This window comes from Mytilus edulis, chromosome 10, assembly GCF_963676685.1.
Source record: "Mytilus edulis chromosome 10, xbMytEdul2.2, whole genome shotgun sequence".
Lineage (NCBI taxonomy): Eukaryota > Metazoa > Mollusca > Bivalvia > Mytilida > Mytilidae > Mytilus > Mytilus edulis.
Genome location: NC_092353.1, coordinates 9,617,503 through 9,636,015, shown reverse-complemented (window position 1 = coordinate 9,636,015; position 18,513 = coordinate 9,617,503). Strand labels below are relative to the sequence as shown.

At 32.9% G+C, this 18,513-nt stretch overlaps 1 protein-coding gene across 1 annotated transcript in view; it reads right to left on the bottom strand.

The window, feature by feature from the left end:
* Positions 1-18,513, bottom strand: part of LOC139493346 (uncharacterized) — a 39,475-nt gene that overhangs the window by 8,820 nt on the left and 12,142 nt on the right. Inside the window, exons 2-4 of the mRNA XM_071281671.1 lie at positions 10,333-10,416; positions 2,732-3,166; positions 266-876 (exon numbers count right to left, since the gene is read on the bottom strand). Of these exons, the coding sequence (XP_071137772.1) occupies positions 266-876; positions 2,732-3,166; positions 10,333-10,408 (1,122 nt within the window). The 5' untranslated portion in view covers positions 10,409-10,416. The remainder of the gene's footprint in view (positions 1-265; positions 877-2,731; positions 3,167-10,332; positions 10,417-18,513) is intronic.

The following is an 18,513-nucleotide window of genomic DNA, read 5'->3' as shown; positions in this document are numbered from 1 at the left end:
AGGCTCTCTAGGATTTATACTACCATTCTTTCGACGAAAAAGAATACAATTAAAAATAGTTTTTGTATGATCAGTCAGAGGTGTCATCCAGTTTAGGATTCACAATCGTTACGAAACACAAACCGGTAATCATTAAAGATTAAAAATATCCATTTGCAGAATACCAAACATCAAATTGCAGATTCATTTTAAACTGATATTTAATAGGGAGGATTTCATGCAGTTGATTGCATACATATTTTTTCACTCTAAATATCTTACAGACCTGCATGGGATCTCTTTCTTCCTGTCTAGCTGCTAAAAGTCTTGCAGCTCTCACAAGACTCCCGTATGTATCAAAATAGTTCCTCTTCTCTGGAACAAAAGCACCGAAATGTGTTTCGGGCTCTTCATTGACAGGATAAAAGTATGGCGATGACCTTTTTCTATTTCCAGGGACAAAACTCAGCATGCTCTGTCGTTTAACTGGTAAATACATTCCCTCATCACCTTCGTAATTCGTTGGTCTGTAATCGTACCATGATGGTTCGTCGTATGAATTTACCGGGTAAGGCAGTACATTTTCTTCTAATAGTTCCTCTAAAGGCTCCATCTGATCTTCTGTTTCATACGGGTTTCCATAACCGTAATTTTCTGAATTAGGATAAGACAACTCTGGATAATAATATTGTTCGTAGAGTTCACTTTCCTCAGGATAAGTAAGATCTCTTTTGCTACGATGAGCCCTTTTTACGGCTCTTTCTTTTGATCGGCCCATAAACCGGCGCTTCCTGATAGCCATTCGTCGTTTTCTGTAGTTATTAACATCATAAAGAGGTCTGTAATTTCTAATCATATTTTGATATTCACGATATAGTTTGAACAAGTCATAATTATCTGGAAAAGAAATATCAAAATTAAATGATTAGCATACAAGTAATACATTAAAATCTCAAAATAGGCGTCTGAACATTTCGATCGGAAAAAGCATATGGTATCTACTGAACATTCTTTCCCAAACTAAGGAATGAATCAAGTGAAGAAAAAGTAAACAGGAAATAAATTAACAGTCAGTTGAAAAAAAATAATCTTGGTTCAAATTTTTGTAAAGCACCAGTGGCCTTAGGTTTAATTAGAAAGATAGCAAAAAAGTTAAAAGGTCATCTTACATAGTCAAATCAATTTCTGAATAGTACTAGGCAGTTAACTATGTATGTAGAACTTTGGGCAATGTTAGAAAGAGGTGAAAATTATAAAAAGGCTATCATTATCCCTTTGTGTCAGGAAATACTACCGTGACACCTTCAGTGTATACAAATAAAGGCAAAGGTAGAAATACAGCCTATTAGATAGTTCATTTAAATAACTTTCATTTCTGAAAATACTAACAAACGTATGAGCAAATACAGTATATGTTTCGAAAAAATAAAATCACAAAAATACTGAACTTCGAGGAAATTCAAAACGGAAAATTCCCTACCCAAATGACAACATCATTTGATAAAACACACCAAACGAATGGGAGTTATCAGTAAATACATATTTTAAAACATAATAATCATACGTTGAATATTCGTGTTTACATTGTTTTCAAAATAATATCCTCACGTTATGCAGTAACCAAGTTATAAAAGTAAACAAGAACTATCTTTAAAAAAGATATCCGACTTATTTAAATTTGAGTATATGTTTAAAACTATCATTTCGATAACCTTCAGAAGCACAAAGATATTATTTAAATAACGTTTTCTCTGTTTGTGTTCAGTATTCTCGGTCCTCGTATCTTTCCGTTTACCTTCACCAAATCCCCGCGGAAATCTCACCTGCGTAGGCGCGTTCTAAAAGTCATGTACGTTCGTACAACAAAGTTTACATTAAAAATTATATAATTGTCCCGAATAAACAGCTGTCATGGATGCAAAGAGCTATTGGAGAAACAATTATTATTTTAATAAAAATATAAATCTTTGTAAGATCTAGTTCAAATATTTATAGTTTTTCACTTGCTTTCCATCACGATATAATTAACGAGACGTTTTTTTTTCAAACACAACCAAATCACCCAGCATGACAGCATTTTGTCCAATCACAGAAAGGATTTTCGAGCATGCGTATTCTGTTGCCATAGTTAAGCGTCCTTAAGTTCAAAGGGCACAAACCGAAACTATACCGACTACGTCGGAAAAAGAATGCTACAAATTAGTCATATAATTTGAAACAAAGAAACCACACGAAAAATTTCATGTTATAGTGTATACACCATCAAATCTGGTTGCTTACGATGAAAGGTAAAAATAAATTCCTTTAAATTTGACAGTTGTATGAAATTAATCCTACATTTTATTGCAGAAAAAAATCTGGGTCATAAACATACATATTGGATGTTTCTAAGAACCATTAGTTTTTTTATTTGTTGTTTCTGTAGAATATGTTTGGAAACTTGAGGTTACATGGTAACTAGAGCTTGTACACGGGTAAAAAAGAGCTGAAAAATTGATTGATTTACTTCAAGTGATAGTTATTTGCATATGCAATGAAATGTATGTCAAATTTTGTCAATAGTACTGAGCAATAAAACTTTACTCATGCCAAATATTTCTTTATTTGAAACACAAATAACTTATGTGAATTTTGTGGAAAGTACAAATTTATCATAGACTAATAGGGAAAATTCAATGGTGGTATTACACCTTATGACGTGATCAAAAAGCCCACACAACTTCTCTTTCTCAAAAGATGAATTATTAGTTACCATAGTTTTGTCCCTCGGAAGATGCAACATCAGTTATTGGTTGTTTTTCAGAACTATCCTCCACTTGATTCTCTTCTCCTATACTATTCTTTAATTCCTCAATAGCTTCTGCATCTGCTGGGGGAATATTCGATTCCTCTTCTGTTTGACTACTTGTTTCTTCTGATAATGAATCAGATACGACGTTGTCTTCTTTGTCACCAAGTTCCACATCTTTTAAAACTGTGTCTAACTCATCTACTGGAGTTTCATCTGATTTTGACTCGGATATATCTTCGGCCTTCGATGCTTCGACTGAGCCACCGTCATCCGGTAATACTGCGGCTTTAACATCTGGAATGTCTTCATGGAGTGGCATACTAGGGTCACTCTTTTTCACTTGTTTATTTGAATTCTGTTGGTTTCCATACATAATTGTCTCCATGGCTCTTTTCACTGAAGAATAAATAATTACTTATGAACTACACAATAATATATATGCGGAATAATCCAGACAATACAAATCTCTAGAAAATTTGTTAGATTACAGTATATACATATAAAAAAGAAGATTTGGTATGATTGCCAATGAGACAACTATCCACAAAAGACCAAAATGACACAGACATTAACAACTATAGGTCACCGTACGGCCATCATTGTACTTTGAAAATGAATAAATATAGGTGTATACAAAATAAACAGAATATATTACACTCTGTTAGTTTTATATAATACATCTGAACTAATTGTATCTCTAGTGACTATAATGATTTATTTTCTTATTCAAAAACAAGAAATAGAACATGTTGACAATCAGATATCAATAAAGACAACAGTAGTATACCGCTGTTCAAAAGTCATAAATCGATTGAGAGAAAATAAATCCGATTTACAAACTACAACCAAGGGAAACACACCAAATATAACAAGACAACAACGAAATAACAGAACACACAAGTGCAACAAAACACAATAACAATGCCCTCAACATTTTCAGACTCATTACACATCCACCAATTGAAAACAACTGGCTGTACGTTCAAATATAAGGGCCTTTTTTACATTTAGTACGTGCTTCCTCATACATGTATATAGTACATTCCATCAAAAATGAAACTCGGCTTTAATCAATTTACTTCTACCTATTATAAAATCCACATGTCTTTAAAATTAACTGGCATTATATCATGTATTTATGTTGGTGCAATCATACCGAAATGTGTTTTTTAAATGTAATATAAAAATAATTACATGTGTCCCACGTTATACTAAAACTGCCAATCATATTTCTGCAAACTCTGAATTTAAGGATTTATTACTAAACAGTTTTATTATCTTTTTGGATCAGGATACAAGTTGTTTCATATTATCATGAGTAATTCATTGTTAAGGTCTTTCCTCGTCGCGAGGAAAGACCTTATTGTTTTTCTCCTGTTTTTTTTTTTTTTTTTTTTTTTTTTTTTTTTTTTTCATCCAGCATTTGTTTAACATGGCCTCCCCTTGTTTCTATTAGAGTTATCAAGACCAAATATGGACCATCGGTAGACCTCATCATGAATTATTACCAGATGAGGCTGTGTAGGATTTCATCATCCCCTTTAGAAGTTATCTCCCTTTTATTGTTTTTTTTCGACATGCCCCCCCCTCGTTGTTTTTGAAGATATCATGTCCTTATTTGGACAATAGTTAGATCTCATCATGATGTGTTACCATATGAGGCTGCTAAGGATTTCATCATTCCCTATGAGAGTTATGTCCCCTTGAAGCAATTTCTTTCTTTTACATTTTTCTCAAAAAGTATTCAAGATAGAATCCATTTGAAAACGGCAACATGTACAAGACCAGATGGCAATGTTAATTAACATATACAATCATTGTGTTGTTAACCCTAATAAGGAGTTATTTCCCTTGAAAAAATATACACAATTTTTGAAAAATTGTATCTCGAGAACCGGAAGTCGCAAAGAATTGGGACCTACACCAATAATCTTTAATTCATGTGACCTTTAATTTGCACCCAAGGTCAAAGGTCACCGAGTGCAAAAAAAAATTACGCTGCAATTTCAAGCTTTCATATTAAGAAAACGATAAGAGTTTGCTGCATACTCACAGCGTATAAAATGTTCCTCTCGACGAGCTCTATATTTTATACATTAACATCAAAAGTGTCCGACTGTCTGTTCAAAAGTTACGACGGGATGATTTTTAAAAGTATAGTATTGTGTGTATATCTTTTTAAAGGTAACAGATATCAACCTACTATAAAGTGCAAAGATGATCAGTAGTTCAAGACCTTCAATTTGAGGTCAATGTCAGGTCATGATGAAATTTCACCTTGACCTTCACATTATACTATGACCTTGACCTTGTGATATTTGAAAGGTCAAGTGGTCTTGAGTTGAATGGTGATAGTCCCATGTCTCTACGACTTCTGGTTCTCAAGTTTTGTATTGCATCATATATTTGATGATTAATTGTGACCTTGGTGAACTTTGAAATTGTCCCAATTCTTTTTCTATAATGATGTCCTTTAACTGTAGATCATTTATCATTTAACAGATTTGAGATATCTATTGTCGCTTTAGAGATAATGTAGTTTGAAGTTTTTCGAGCGGAGGCATGTATTTCTGAATCATCAAGAGCTTACCACTTAAAATGTTTTACAAATTGAAGAGGTTGACATAGTTATATGTTTGACCAAATACCAAAAACATTCCATGGAAAAAAACACCAAAAAATCAATTTGAAATTTTCAAGTTTTGCATTGACTTTGTAAGTTTCATAACTTCTATTTATATAGTTGATATTGCATCATTATTTGCACTTTGTCAAATGGGGTCATCTGATATATCAAATTGAAGGTCTTAATAAACTCTACTTAAAAATGAAAATTTTAAACCCCCTTTTCATCCCTGGGGGACGGGTGGGGTCATTTAGTGCAAACATTCAAATTTCTCAGATGGTAAGGTTATCGCATATCAAATGAAAGAACATAAAGCGTACATTTCAAATTTCAAATTGACGTCTCCCAAAAATGGGTTGGATGGGGTCATTGAGTGCAAAAAATAAATGTTCTTTTAAGGTAGGGTTGTTGTATATCAAATGAAAGGTCATGATGAGTACATTTGAAATATCAAATTCCTGACCTCCAAAAATTAGTTGGATGGGGTTATTAAGTGCAAAAATCAAACTTTCAAGAACATGTTGTTGTCGCATATCAAATGAAAGCTCATCTACTCTGTTCCATATATCATAATTCCGATCTCAAAAATGTAGGCGGATGAGGTCATTAAGTGTAAAAAGCGAAAAGTTTCAGAAGGTGTGCTTGTCGTATATCAAACGAAAGGTCGTACAAAGTTCAATACGAAAACATCACTTTTACAGGAAAGACCTTTCAATTGTTTTACAAACAATTGAGATACTAGTTTCTTTTTCTTTTTTTTCTTCCAACATTTTTTTGACATGCCCGCCTCTTGTTTCTGTTGAAGTTATAAAGACCAAATATGGACCATAGCTAGACCTCACCAAGATGTATTACCAAATGACCCTGTTAAGGATTTCATCCTCCCCTTTACGAGTTATCTCCCTTTTATTGATTTTTTTCAACATTGCCCCCCCTCGTTGGTTTTAAAGATATCATGACCTTGATTGGACATAATGTAGATCTCATCATGATGTATAACCATGTGAGGCTGAATAGGATTTCATCGTCTCCTATGAGAGTTATTTCCCCTTGAAACAATTTCTTTCCTTTGCGTTTTTCTCAAAAAGTATAAGAGATAGAATCGATTTGAAAACGGCAACATGTACAAGAAAAGATGGCAATGTTAATGAACATGTACAATCATTTTGTTATTAACCCTTATAAGGAGTTATTTCCCTTGAAAAATTGTACATAATTTTAGAAAAATTGTATTTTGAGAACCAGAAATCGTAGAGACTTGGGACCTTCACCAATAATCTTTAATTCTGGTGACCTTTAATATGCTGTCAAGGTCAAAAGTCACTGAGTGCAAAAAAAATTACGCTGCAATTTCAAGCTTACATATTAGGAAAACGATTAGACTTTGCTGCATACATACAGCTTATAAAATGTTCCTCTCGACGAGCTCTACATTTTATATGATAAGTCCAAAAATGTCCGACTGTCTGTTCAAAAGTTACAACGGGATGATTCTTAAAAGTATATTATTTTGTGTATATCTTCTTAAAGGAAACAGATATCAACCTACTATAAACTGCAAAGATGATCAGTAATTCAAGACCGTCAATTTGAGGTTAATGTCAGGTCATGATGAAATTTCACCTTGACCTTCACAGTATACTATGACCTTGACCTTGTGATATTTGAAAGGTCAAGTGGTCCTGAGGTGAATGGTGGTAGTCCCATGTCTCTACGACTTCCGGTTCTCAAGTTTGGTATTGCATCATATATTTGATGATTAATTGTGACCTTGGTGAACTTTGAAATTGTCCCATTTCTTTTTCTTTAATGTTGTCCTTCAACTGTAGATCATTTATCATTTAACAGATTTGAGATATCTATTGTCGTTTTAGAGTTAATGCAGTTTGAAGTTTTGCGAGCGGAAGCATGTATTTCTGAATCATCAAGAGCTTACCGCTTAAAATGTTTTAGAAATTGAAGAGGTTGACATAGTTATATGTTTGACCAAATACCAAAAACATTCCATGGAAAAAAACACCAAAAAATCAATTTGAAAATTTCCGGTTTTGCATTGACTTTGTGAGTTTCATAAGTTCTATTTATATAGTTGATATTGCATCATTTTTGGCACTTTGTCAAATGGGGTCATTTGATATATCAAATTGAAGGTCTTAATAAACTCTACTCAAAAATGAAAATTTTAAACCCCTTTTCATCCCAGGGGGAAGGGTGGGGTCATTTAGTGCACAAATTCAAATTTCTCAGATGGTAAGGTTGTCGCATATCAAATGAAAGAACACAAAGCGTACATTTCAAATTTCAAATTGACATCCCCCAAAAATTGGTTAAGTGGGGTCATTGAGTGCAGAAAATAAATTTTCTCATAAGATAGGGTTGTTGTATATCAAATAAAAGGTTATGATGTGTACATTTCGAATATCAAATTCCTGACCCCCAAAAATTAGTTTGATGGGGTTATTAAGTGCAAAAATCAAACTTCTAGAACATGGCGTTGTCGCATATCAAATGAAAGATCATCAAGTCTACATTACCTATATCATACTTTCGATCTCGAAAATGTAGGCGGATTGAGACATTAAGTGCAAAAAAAGAGAAAAGTTTCAGAAGGTATGCTTGTCGTATATCAAACGAAAGGTCGTACAAAGCACATTACGAAAACATCATTTTTACAGGAAAGACCTTTCAATTGTTTTACAAACAATTGAGATACTAGTTGGTGTTAATCTTTATTCTGGAGACATCTATAATTCAAGGTAATTAATGTTTTTCTCCATATTTTACACATTTTGCACTTTAATATGCTTCAGTATACAGACGGTTTTCGTTGTTTTCTCGCTCAATTTCTCATGTCTCATTTTAGAAAGTAAATGGTTTGCATTAAATAGAAGGAGAATCTGCCCATGAATCACTGATAATACCCCTGATTGTATATAACGTTATAAAGAATCATAACTCAAGAACGGTATGAAAGTAATCGAACTTAAATTCGAACTTGATCTATGTTTTATGGTAGTAAGCAGTGTGTGTAAGTTTCATAACTTTGGTTTGAGGTAAACTTAAGTAAACGCAGTATGGGCTTTGCATATTATTGAAGTGCGTACGGTGACCTATAGCTGTTATTTTCTGTGTCATTTGGTCTCATGTTGAGGGTTGTCTCATTGGCAATTATGTCTTCTCTTTTACAAATCAAAGAAAACAATTTGTGAAATACGAACTGATAGGCAAGGATAATAATAAATTCCCTCTCCACCACGGCGGTGGTATAAATAGTTAAAAGACCGAATACAGATCGAAGTTGTTAAGCATTGAGTGACCAAAATCCCAAGTCAGGATTATAACTGTTGATTTAACTCGTTCTGTTGTTTGACATAGTTTGACTTTGTCAGTTTTTATGGTTTATGACTGTTGATTTTACTCGTTCTGTTGTTTGACATAGTTTGACTTTGTCAGTTTTTATGGTTTATGACTGTTGATTTTACTCGTTCTGTTGTTTGACATAGTTTGACTTTGTCAGTGTTTATGGTTTATGACTGTTGATTTTACTCGTTCTGTTGTTTGACATAGTTTGACTTTGTCAGTGTTTATGGTTTATGACTGTTGATTTTACTCGTTCTGTTGTTTGACATAGTTTGACTTTGTCAGTTTTTATGGTTTATGACTGTTGATTTTACTCGTTCTGTTGTTTGACATAGTTTGACTTTGTCAGTGTTTATGGTTTATGACTGTTGATTTTACTCGTTCTGTTGTTTGACATAGTTTGACTTTGTCAGTGTTTATGGTTTATGACTGTTGATTTTACTCGTTCTGTTGTTTGACATAGTTTGACTTTGTCAGTGTTTATGGTTTATGACTGTTGATTTTACTCGTTCTGTTGTTTGACATAGTTTGACTTTGTCAGTGTTTATGGTTTATGACTGTTGATTTTACTCGTTCTGTTGTATGACATAGTTTGACTTTGTCAGTGTTTATGGTTTATGACTGTTGATTTTACTCGTTCTGTTGTATGACATAGTTTGACTTTGTCAGTGTTTATGGTTTATGACTGTTGATTTTACTCGTTCTGTTGTATGACATAGTTTGACTTTGTCAGTTTTTATGGTTTATGACTGTTGATTTTACTCGTTCTGTTGTATGACATAGTTTGACTTTGTCAGTGTTTATGGTTTATGACTGTTGATTTTACTCGTTCTGTTGTATGACATAGTTTGACTTTGTCAGTGTTTATGGTTTATGACTGTTGATTTTACTCGTTCTGTTGTATGACATAGTTTGACTTTGTCAGTTTTTATGGTTTATGACTGTTGATTTTACTCGTTCTGTTGTATGACATAGTTTGACTTTGTCAGTGTTTATGGTTTATGACTGTTGATTTTACTCGTTCTGTTGTATGACATAGTTTGACTTTGTCAGTTTTTATGGTTTATGACTGTTGATTTTACTCGTTCTGTTGTATGACATAGTTTGACTTTGTCAGTGTTTATGGTTTATGACTGTTGATTTTACTCGTTCTGTTGTATGACATAGTTTGACTTTGTCAGTGTTTATGGTTTATGACTGTTGATTTCACTCGTTCTGTTGTATGACATAGTTTGACTTTGTCAGTGTTTATGGTTTATGACTGTTGATTTCACTCGTTCTGTTGTATGACATAGTTTGACTTTGTCAGTGTTTATGGTTTATGACTGTTGATTTTACTCGTTCTGTTGTTTGACATAGTTTGATTTTGTCAGTTTTTATGGTTTTTTCCTTTTTTAATTTACCTCGGAGTTCGGTATTATTGTTATTCTTTTTATTTGACATATTTTTTTTTATTCCTTATATTGAAAATGAATCCATTGTGAGCCAGGCTTATTAAAATGAACTATTTAACTGCACAGCAAATAAACAATTTATCCAATACCAATTAAGCTATTGTGAATATTCTATTTCTAACCTTTGATGTTTCTTTCTTCAGCCATAGGCGCGGCCATTATAACCCCTATAAGGGGGACAATAAGGAGCAATTGCATGTTGGTGCCTGAAAGATAAAATAGAAAAAAATATAATTAATGCTCAATTTCGAATACATGTTGTTGTGCTTATTTGATTTTGAGTTTTTAATTCCACTGTCACTAAATAGCTGGGACATATTTAAGTATTAACAGTGACTATGATTCAGGTTTAAATGAATCACGGAGTCCTTCCTTTGCGCAAGATATGTCATTTCAAAATATCTGAGGTAACAAAGATAATTATAGTGTTACCACAAACCAAACGACACATAGTGTTAAAATATTCCGTATATAAACTACCTATAACATATTAGTTCTTATCTTAAAGTAGACACATATGAAAAGATAATTCCAACAAATTACATGAATTGTTTTTAGTATCGGTAGAATTTTACTGAATGCAAAAAACTGTGACACAGTCAGCGATCAGTATGGTACCATCACAAGTGTACAGATGGAATGCACTTTTGTATGACATTGTGTTGAACCCTCCATGTCATAGTTTCTTGCATGATATTAATGGAAAGTGAAACATCTAAGTGCTGATATACACAATGGCTTTTCATTGATTTTACGTTTTCTACTATCTTCTGTACCGTCAATACTAAAGTGAGAATATAAAAAAGAAGATGTGGTATGATTTCCAATGAGACAACTATCCACAAAAGACCAAAATGACACAGACATTAACAACTATAGGTCACCGTACGGCCTTCAATAATGAGCAAAGCCCATACCGCATGGTCAGCTATAATAGGCCCCGATAAGACAATGTAAAACAATCAAACGAGAAAACTAACGGCCTTATTTATGTAAAACAATGAACGAAAAACAAATATGTAACACATAAACAAACGACAACCACTGAATTACAGGCTCCTGACTTGGGACAGGCACATACATAAATAATGTGGCGGGGTTAAACATGTTAGCGGGATCCCGACCCTCCCCCTAACCTCGGACAGTGGTATAACAGTACAACAAATGAACGAACTATAAAAATCAGTTGAAAAAGGCTTAACTCATCAGATGGACAAAAATACAAGTGGAAGACTTTGCAATATTTTCGGCAGTTCGAACCTCACGACTGAATTCAAATCTTGGTCTATTATTATGTAATGCATTGTATAATTATTTGAATTATAAAACAACTGAATATCTATTCTCTGTCCTTAAACAGAAAAGCTTGATTATTCAGTTGGAGAACTTGTCTGCCCTGCTTACAATGTAACAATGAAGATAGATTTATTCCTGAAAGAATTAAACAAGATTGTTTAAATGTCAACGGAATTGCACGTTATTTTTCCCTTTAAAGTGTCAATGTATTATCATAAAAGCACTGACAACACCGTGGACACCTACACATATGGATTAAAAGGTGGGTTCTCGTTAGCATATATTTAAATATTTAAAATTATCGTAAAGTTTGACAGAAGAAAATATTTGTAATCAAACAATGTGTGTCTGCTAATTTGTCATGACTCATTTTCATATAATTGTTAACACCAGTCTTATCAATTGTGTCTACTGAAATGATTGGCATGAAACACAAACGTTTTCTAATGTAAAACCCTTTTGAAAACGTAATGGGTATGTATACATTTCTGCACGGACACAATACTTCTGTATGCACGGAATACATGTTTTATCCTGAAATAATCATAAGTGCAATGTTGTGGAATAATATATGATGATATATATAGCAATACACTCCTTCTACAATATAACATGTATATTACTCGAATTGAATGTAACACAAGTTTTTATTATGACCTTTAACATTAAAATAGTCCGAAGGCTTGTATGCAATGACTTTACCAATAAAAAAGAATCATCGGAGATTTAAAGAATGATAAAGTTAGCAATTTAAAAAAACCCAGAAGATAAGCCTATATAATATATATATAAAGCATGAACTTTTTGTACATGGTTTGGACTTTCATTGTAAGGATAGTGAACTTGAATGTAATGATTTGTTGTCTCTTTGGCACATTCCCCATTTCCATTCTCAATTTTAATGATGGCTATAAACTAATATTAAGATTGTCTATAATCTGGAAAGAAAATCATAACGATCCATTTAATAATTATATAAATCTCTCAGGATGGAAACTACCAGCTCGCTAAACATATTATTCTACATTTTTTATGTTCAGATATAATAACTGTTTGCTATACTACTCTCTATACCAGAGTGTGAGTAAGTCGTTCAACTTTGCCTTGTTTGTACAATGTTATTCTCTAATTCAAGGCTAATAGTATTTTCCCTTTATGATTTTCGCATCTGTTAACGATCCAATTACAACAATTAAACTGGAAAAAAGTGATAATTGGGCAATCGACATTACAAAACACAATAAATACTACAAGAACACATAGAGGAAAATGACAGTTGTGAAACTGAACAGGGAAATTATTTATGTATATGTATTTACATGTGTGTGTGTGAAATGTAACAAAATATGGTCATAAAAAAGCTGAATAAAATGGAATCAAAAAGATTGAAAAATCTGGACCAAAAAAGTACTTGTGTAAAAAAAAAAGAAAAAAAAATATATAAATATGTATTCGAAAATATGGTAAGAAGGCCAATGAGACAACTCTCCATCATAGTCACAATTAATAAAAGTAAACCACTATAGGTCAAGTACTTGGGTCGCACCGAACAGCAAGTTATAATAGGCTCCGAAAATGACTGGTGTAAAACCATTCAAACGGAAAAACCAACGGTCTAATCTGTATAAAAAACGAGAAACGAAAAATACTTAAAAACCACATCAACAAACGACAACCATTAAACACCAGGTTCCTGACTGAGGACAGGTGCAAACAAATGCAGCGGTTTTGAACGTTTTGATAGGTACCAACCTTCACCCTTACCTAAACAACTATGTCTATCTAAATCTTTTATTATTTTGATAATATTGACTGGTAAATACTATATCTGTAATTTAAAAAAAAAATATTTGGATCATGTTTATTGGATTGAGAATGGAACGATTAACATTCAGACTATTGACGCAGTCCTCTTGTTCATTCCGTGTTTGGTTGGGGGTAGATATCGGATACAAGCTTCTGCATTTGGTGGAGGTAGATATTGGATACAAGCTTCTGTATTTGGTGGAGGTAGATATCGGATACAAGCTTCTGCATGTGTACATACACTTGTAATACTAAAACAAAATATTATTATAGACTGCTGCTAAACAACTATCCCGGGTTAGTCGTGACAGATTTAAACTCTCACAAACATGACCTTCTGCTGTTGTCTGTTCTATGGTCGGGTTGTTGTCTCTTTGACACATTCTCAATTTTATGTTAACCCCGTCACATTCTTTATGTGCCTGTTCAAAGTCAGAGACGTGTAACTCAGTGGTTGTCTTTGGTTCATATTTGACATATTTTTTTCTTGAATTGAATGGTCATAAATAAGGCTATTAGTTTTCTCTTTTGAGTTACTTCACATTCTTTTTAGACCTTTTATAGCTAAATATTGTATGGAGTTTTCTCATTGTTGAAGGTTGCATGGTAACCGAAAGTTACCTATTTGCACGTCATTTGACTCTGGCGGATAGTTATCTCATTGGAAATCATATCACATCATCTTATTTTTATATGCATAGATTCTCTGGAGAATTTATTCTTCCAACAAATACTTATTTGCATTTCAAACAACGTCATTTTTTTTTAAATTAAGTAAGTAAAAATGCCTTTGCAACATTAACATCCCAAAACTAATCCAACCAATGGGTTCCTATGCATTGCGTTAATGTTTCTGTACCAACTAATTGCGTTAATGTTTCTGTACCCACACATTGCGTTAATGTTTCTGTACCCACTAATTGCGTTAATGTTTCTGTACCCACACATTGCGTTAATGTTTCTGTACCCACTAATTGCGTTAATGTTTCTGTACCCACACATTGCGTTAATGTTTCTGTACCCACACATTGCGTTAATGTTTCTGTACCCACTAATTGCGTTAATGTTTCTGTACCCACACATTGCGTTAATGTTTCTGTACCCACACATTGTGTTAATGTTTCTGTACCCACACATTGCGTTAATGTTTCTGTACCCACACATTGTGTTAATGTTTCTGTACCCACACGTTGTATGGTGATATTTGTTTCCCATGTTGATACATCCATGATCATATATATTTATTCGTTTGAAGAATAGTCTTACTTTTTTTACTAAAGATATATTTGCTGTGTTATTTTTAAGGCATTATATGAGAAGTGCTTTTTTCATTGATTCTTTTGATCAACACCATGCAGGTTATTCTCTTAGAAACCCTAAAATGGGAGAATAGTAAAAAATAACGCACAGCAGACCACATCAAACAGTTGTCAATCAAAATCACTCTATTTCTCTAGAACAAAAAAGAGAAACTACAAAAAAAAAAAAAACAAGCACGCGGACCTGATAGCTTGGCACAGAACGAAATTGTAAAGGGGTTAACTACTTTATATTCAAATAACTTTTATGACATTTTAACAAATGCATGAAGACTTCATAAATGTAATTGAGTTCGAAGCGCTTAAACATTTATTTTAGGATATTTCAAAATATAGGCAACCGTACTATAAATGAAGACTTCATAAATGTCCCGCGTTCAAAGCGCTTAAACATTACGATATTTCAAAATCTAGTCAACAATACTGTGATGGCTTTAAACGTCTTAGAGAAATTTTAGCCACACCAACGCAGACATTATTCTGCGCACTTAAAGCCTATTGTTGTCATTACGCCATAACTTCGCCTAAGATAATTTAAGTTTATTGTTAGGTAAATGTAGTCATGACATATTGATGAATTAACTGTCTAACTAAACTGAGTTTTCCAGGTTTCATTTGTACATTGTATTGTGACGAAACAATCTATTCATTACTGGAAGAAATGTCAAACTAAAACTTTTACCTCTCAAATGCCAAGTTGCAGCAATATTGCAAAATACTAACGTGTTGTGAGTTCGGAACCTTTTTTACTATGCAAATTGTCAATTTAGAAGAGGTCATTTAGTCATTCTGTTATTACTAAATTGTTTATTAATACTGAGGTTCGACTTTAGGTCTCTATCTTTGGTATAAGCAATCTATTCACCGACAGATGAAGTATGCAGTAATTTCCGACACAGATAAAAACGCGCTTCTAGATATTTCTTATTTTCTCTCAATTTAGTATAAAATAAGAAGATGTGGTATGATTGCCAATAAGAGTTGTGAGACAACTCTCCACCAGAGGCTGAATGACGTAGAAATTATCTGCTATAGGTCATCGTGCGTCCTTCAATAATGAGCAAAACCCATACCCATATCAAGATAAAAAAAAAACCGACATGAAATAACAACTCAAACTAGATAACTAGCGGCCTAATTTATTTATAAAACAACAAACGAAAAAAAATATGTAACAAACTTTAACAAACGACAACTACTAATAGATTACAGGCTATTGTGTTGTGATCCGAATATACACAATGTACCATGGTTACACGTGTTGCGGCCTCCTAAACCGTCCCTTAACGCCAGACAGTCATGAAACAGCACAACATAAAAACCAACTCAAAATCCAGTTGAAATGGGCTTAACTCATTGATTAAATACAACACACAACAATCAACTAGCAAAAACACTGCAAACACAATGTATAGAATCGATGGAACCTAGTTCAAATCCAATAAGAACTGAAAAATACCATGTTTCTCAAACTAGAATATCAATCAGTACACATCCGATGGATTTAGTATAAAATTGTCATAAACAATACAAGAAAACGCGAGTTTATGCATTGTAAAAATATAGGTGTCGATAGAATGTAGGACCGTGTCAGAATGTACATATAGTTGTATATCAATAATAGTTTTTGTTGTGTAAGCAAAACATGATTTTCTCGTCATTATACCTGCAAATTGTAGAATGATATATTTGACAGCTATTAGTACTACTGTGGGTTACATGAAAATGCAAATGCAGTTTATCTTAATTGCTTCAATGCAGTATTGATATTTAAAGTCAGCTAATAAAGAAAAGTGACTGTCAACAACATCTGTCAATTTGTCCCAATTTTTATCTAATTACTGAACAAGAACTTTAAAGCTAAGTTCTTATAGGTTTCAAAGTTGGTTAATCAACGTTACTCAAACATAAGTGCTCTGGTATTTTTAAAGAATATTTTTTGTTATATTGATCGGCTTTCCTTACAATAAAACAGGAAAAATGTTAACTGCAGTTAATACAGCATTGTACTACATATATATTATTGAATAAAATGTTTTCCTAGAAGTTGAGCTGTTTTAATTCGCTCAATTGGTTTTTTTTATTATGTATTCTGATAGCCTGTATCGCTCGTTTATTACACACAAACATTAAGCCTTTTCGTTTAGGAAAAAATATCGGAATATTCATTGGGGCTTTATTGGTAATGACTGGTAGAAAAGATGCATTAGATGTTCATTTTCATTTCAATTATCATAATGATTAATCACATGTATACATACATATCCAATATATCCAATTTCTTGTTTCAAAGGTCAATTCACTATTTTTTCGCCTGGCATTAACGTTTGATACCGAAAAATTTTAAGGCTTTGATGGAAGTTTTTTTTTCAACCAAAGTCGAACTCACTGACCGCATCTTTTTCTTGGTTTTTAAAGGATCCAATATTCATTTGACATTTAAATTCAAACAACTAGCAACACTTAATGAGAGTTTCGCAACTACTAGTATTTAACCAGAACAAGCTTGAACACATAGGTGGTAATAAATATGTACTATGTTGTTACTTAAATGTCAGTTTAATGTAAATGTCGGGTGAATGGAAATGACAAATGTAGATTTAATTTTTGATTAAAAGTACACGTATGCGTTGTAAAATTTGATGGGCTGAGCGTTGATTCCGATATGAAAAGGGTAATACGCGACTCAATACTCACAATTACACTGCGTGTTTTAAAAGTATATTTGTGTTTTGATATTTTCTCGATGATTATCTTGATTGCAGTTTTCTACATAGTAGTCATGGGGAGTGTGCATACGTTCAGGACAATACAAACTAAACTTAAATCTGTCAAGTGGGTCATTTTCTTATGATGAGCGCAATATTTGACCCCACAAGAAAAAAGGAAAAGAGGAGAAGTATTGCCCTGCAACAAGCCAAATACAGAATCTCTCAAAGTTGTTGCTAAATGTGTTTATAACGTTTCTATAGCGTGACAGTCTTCCTACACGAGGCTTTAGTTTTAAGCCCCAGTTACTACCGGACAAGGCTGCATATATCGTGTTTTAAAAAACGGAAGAATTGTTTGTGTAGAGATCTTAAATTGTTGAGGCTCTACATCTGTAGAGGTTACAAATGAATGATATGACTTAAAGTATCAATTATAGCAGCATACATGTCCCAGAGGTGAATGATGAATAAAAGAAAGAAAATTTATTTTTGGCTGGCGTAGTCTTTTTATGCATATCTTTTATGTGAAACTGGCAATGACACTTCAAGCAAATATTCCTGGTAAATTCCCGTAGAAGAATAAAGTCAAGTTGCAGAGTAAATAATAAATTATACTTTTTCACGTAGTTCTTTTCGAATGATATGTAAGTCTGATTTTATTTCCTTTCAATAATTTCTTATTGTATAGGTCATAAGTCAAACCATATATTGCGCTTTACGCCCTCGCGTTTATTATAAAAGAATACCAAGCATCCCATAAAGTAATGATACCCAGATAACCTTATTACAAAACTATTAATAATTCATTATCAAACCAAGAGACATTTCATCCTCCATAAGAGCATCGATCTAACTGTCGATGGATGTTAAAAAAACACTAGCTTTTCCGTTACGACCTTTTTAAAACATATAAGATTGATAACTGCTACTTAAAGGTCAAGTTATCATTGCTTATCACTGGACCATTGGCAGACAGTGACCGTTAAAAATCACATAAATAATAAATATTCGATAGAACTATCGCAACTGATTGTATTATCCCTGTGTCGTAACATTTATTTGCATCAAAAGCATATGGATTATATATTATCTTAGTTTACTAAAGTTACTAAAAGTTCGCCAGAATGCGAAGGTGTTAGTAAAACTTTAAACACAGTAATGTCAGCATCTT